Raw genomic sequence first — 3,454 nt, forward strand, 5'->3', positions numbered from 1 at the left:
CTGAGTCACAAACAGCAACAAGTCCTGTAGCTTGATAAATAAAGATTCAACACAAAATCATATTTTCAATTTTATGAACTTTTCTTCAAAATGTTAATCCTGACATTGACATCCTTAATCATTGAAGAACTGCAATCTTTCTTCATCATTTTATTCAGCAAAATTGGAAATAATTCTTCTACCTTAGTGCAGAATGCTACCTAACTGATAAAATAAAGCGAGATTACACATAACAGCATATGTCATATCTTACGAACACCATTTACATAAACTTAATGGTAAGCGGAGGAAGAGAATGCTTAACAGAATATCGCTGGCAGCACCAGAACATTTAAATACCTGTAACTCAAGAAACGCAGAAAATGTAAAGAACATAGAAACATCAAGATCAAATTCGGAAACAAAATTAACAATCTACTATTAAGTTGTAAACATCTAAGTATCAAATAAAGTAGGATCAACATTTCCATGTTTCAAATACTAAATAGAATTCTAGTTTTTGCACCTTATTACATGAATTTTTTAGTTCTGCGACTGTTAGAAATTCTTATAATTTTGACGTTGAACTATATTTTCGGAGATATACGAGCATAGTGGTGTTGCTCGTATAGAGCTCCAGGAACTCTAGTGGTGAAGGTGGAAGCAAGGACTTTGTAAATTTGAACTTTATAGGATCTGCTTATTTATAGGCAATACAAACCGACTACAGACTGTCTAGAACTCTCTCTAGTATTCTAGTATAAGACCCTCTCTAGAATACTCTATCTGCTAACAACCTTTCTATAACGAGGACTTTGACTGACCTCACATTCTCTATAACATTCTATTAGCCAACTGTAGCACATTCCAAAGTGCTTGTGTTCGACAATTTTCTACACTTCTTTGGAACATTCTAGACTATTACAAATTACATGTTCCAACAGCGACTACTACCATACTCATAACAATAACTATAACAACATCCAACCATATACATCACCTTCTCATTCAACTTTAAGATAAGAAAACATAGACTACACCTCAGATTCTCAGTATACCTCCGTCACTGCCTATGGGTTAGTAGTCATTTCAACAGTCGGGTTTTCAGTTGTCTGAGTAATCTGAGTTGTAGCCTTCACAAAGTACATACAAAAAAACACATTAAGAATCATTGTAACAATGACAAACACAGCTCCAGCAATGAACACACCTTTGCGTAACGTTTCACAAGTCCAATCCTGCGCATAAATCACCGACCTATACTTAGTATGATAAGCATTCTTCGTTGCCCCAACAATAATCAATGCCTCCGCAACCAAAAAAGTCATCCACGAACATGTAAAATACATAATCGACCAAGTTCGACTACTCCCAGGTGCTAAAGGTTTCCCGAAACACATACACTTAGTAATTGCCATAATTAGTGATTCACTTGCTAACAGAAACAAAGATGCACCAACCCCGTAACTAGTTGCTATATCTGACTTATAAACGCAGTACCATCCGCCCGTCTTTTCATCCATAAGAATTGAACCTGTACTCCTTCTATGTTCTGCAGCAATTGAAAACCCAAAGGCCCCCAAGCTAAGTGCAATCGCCCAAAAAAGAAGTAGGGCTGAACCCTTTCTTTCCGCCATCACTGTATAAACAAAAATTGATTGAGAAATTTAAACAAACAGTATGTGACCAACTCTGTAACGCCCCACTAGCCAGCAATCCGTATTAACGTACACAACCTAAACTTAAGATATAATTCTGTCTGAATTCGTCAATACTAAGTTGGTTAAAGTGAAGTAAAGAATTTACAATAGTAATATTCGAAAGAGAGAACAGCAAGAGACTCCCTCGCAAAAGACAAGAGATCAAAAGTACTGAAATAACTTTACACAAGAATTATAGTTACTATGTTTCAAGAAAAAACGGATTTTGAAAAACATGTTCGTCTAAAGGTTTTTGAAAAGGATATTATACATAGATAGCTTTACTGGACATATAGTTACAGTGGTTGTGATAGATAGGTATACATACTATTTACAGAAGTTAGCATCTAAGTTATACATAATTTACAACAATAAGGCGTAGGTAAAGAAAACAATGCATGAATTTGTTTAAATGTACAGGCATAGTTTGTAAAAGACATCAATGGTTGCACAAGAGTAGTGTAAATTCGCACCTCAAACCTCTAATGAAACCTGAAGCTCTGCCGACCGCCAGTCAATACAAGAAACACCTTAAACACATAGAAGCTAGATTAGAAACATAGGAGAACACAGATGAAATCGACCTAAGAAAAACACATTAACAATACTGACTATATCCCAACCTATAACAGTCAGGAATAAAACCCATCTCTTATTCAGATAAACTTGATGTGCTAAAAATTCGCGAGTTCACGATCTTCACTATCTCCCTCTCGGAACAAAATCCAGAATATGATTTCACTGAGTTCGACTGATTTTCCTCTTCACTCTCAGTTTTTCCTTCTCACTTTCTAAGTTGCAGATGATAATTAGAAAGAAATTAGCCCCGGCAGATAACTCAACTCATTTTCCTCTCTTGCCACAAATACCCCTAGCACAAAGTGAATCTCTGTCAACCTACCCTAAATTCCAAATTTCAACTCATTTTCCTCTCTTGCACAAATGCCCCTAGCACAAAGTGAATCTGTGTCAACCTAAGCATTCACCGAGTGTCTACAAGTTGAACCCTAAATTCCAAATTTCAACTCATTTTCCTCTCTTGCCACAAATACCCCTAGCACAAAGTGAATCTCTGTCAACCTAAGCATTCACCACGTGTCTACAAGTTGAACCCTAAATTCCAAATTTCAACTCATTTTCCTCTCTTACCACAAACACCCCTAGCACAAAGTGAATCCGTGTCAACCTAAGCATTCACCACGTGTCTACAAGTTGAACCTTAAACTCCAAATTTCAACTCATTTTCCTCTCTTGCCACAAATACCCCTAACACAAAGTGAATCTGTGTCAACCTAAGCGTTCACCACGTGTCTACAAGTTGAACCCTAAACTCCAAATTTAGATTTGACAACCGCTAACGTGAACTTAAGTTAACCTTACACTAAAACAATCACACTAAGAGCTTCTTATGTATTTTCCATGTGACAACACGAACAAGACATCTTTATTAAAAAAATTCTTAGTTTTAGGTGAAAAAAGTTATTCGTCTGCAATAGTGTTATTTGTAATCATTTTCTTATTAAATGTAGATTTTATTTTTAGTAATTTTACGATTTTATTATGTCTAAAAATGATTATTTATTGTATTATAATTGATTTTAGTAAATAAAATATATTTTTAATAAAAAAAAGCTAACTAGGATGGTAGACAATGTCAAGGAGAATAAGGGAAACTAGACATTCTCCTTGACATTTTCTACCTTATGTCATGCATACATTGATTTATGACATCCTGATTGGAGAATGTTTTTAGAGAAAATGGATGTGTATCCTAG

At 35.2% G+C, this 3,454-nt stretch overlaps 1 protein-coding gene across 2 annotated transcripts; it reads right to left on the reverse strand.

Moving 5' to 3' along the window:
* Nucleotides 1-217: 217 nt before the first annotated feature.
* LOC113343442 lies at nucleotides 218-2,454 on the reverse strand. Of its 2 annotated transcripts, XM_026587620.1 has the most exons (4): nucleotides 2,303-2,454; nucleotides 2,153-2,209; nucleotides 1,190-1,618; nucleotides 218-339 (listed from the first exon to the last, which is right to left on the reverse strand). In XM_026587620.1, the coding sequence occupies exons 3-4, from the start codon at nucleotides 1,614-1,616 to the stop codon at nucleotides 332-334; spliced, it is 435 nt and encodes a 144-aa protein (XP_026443405.1). In that variant the 5' UTR covers nucleotides 1,617-1,618; nucleotides 2,153-2,209; nucleotides 2,303-2,454; the 3' UTR covers nucleotides 218-331. The 2 variants fall into 2 exon arrangements, with proteins under 2 accessions (XP_026443405.1, XP_026443404.1); XM_026587619.1 differs by lacking the exon at nucleotides 218-339 and having other exon boundaries at nucleotides 1,014-1,618.
* Nucleotides 2,455-3,454: the final 1,000 nt, after the last annotated feature.

Source organism: Papaver somniferum, unplaced genomic scaffold (assembly GCF_003573695.1).
Source record: "Papaver somniferum cultivar HN1 unplaced genomic scaffold, ASM357369v1 unplaced-scaffold_6, whole genome shotgun sequence".
Lineage (NCBI taxonomy): Eukaryota > Viridiplantae > Streptophyta > Magnoliopsida > Ranunculales > Papaveraceae > Papaver > Papaver somniferum.

Bases quoted from the DNA above. Each gene is read 5' to 3' on its own strand.
- LOC113343442 (XM_026587619.1), bottom strand. From the start codon at position 1,616: ATGGCGGAAAGAAAGGGTTCAGCCCTACTTCTTTTTTGGGCGATTGCA.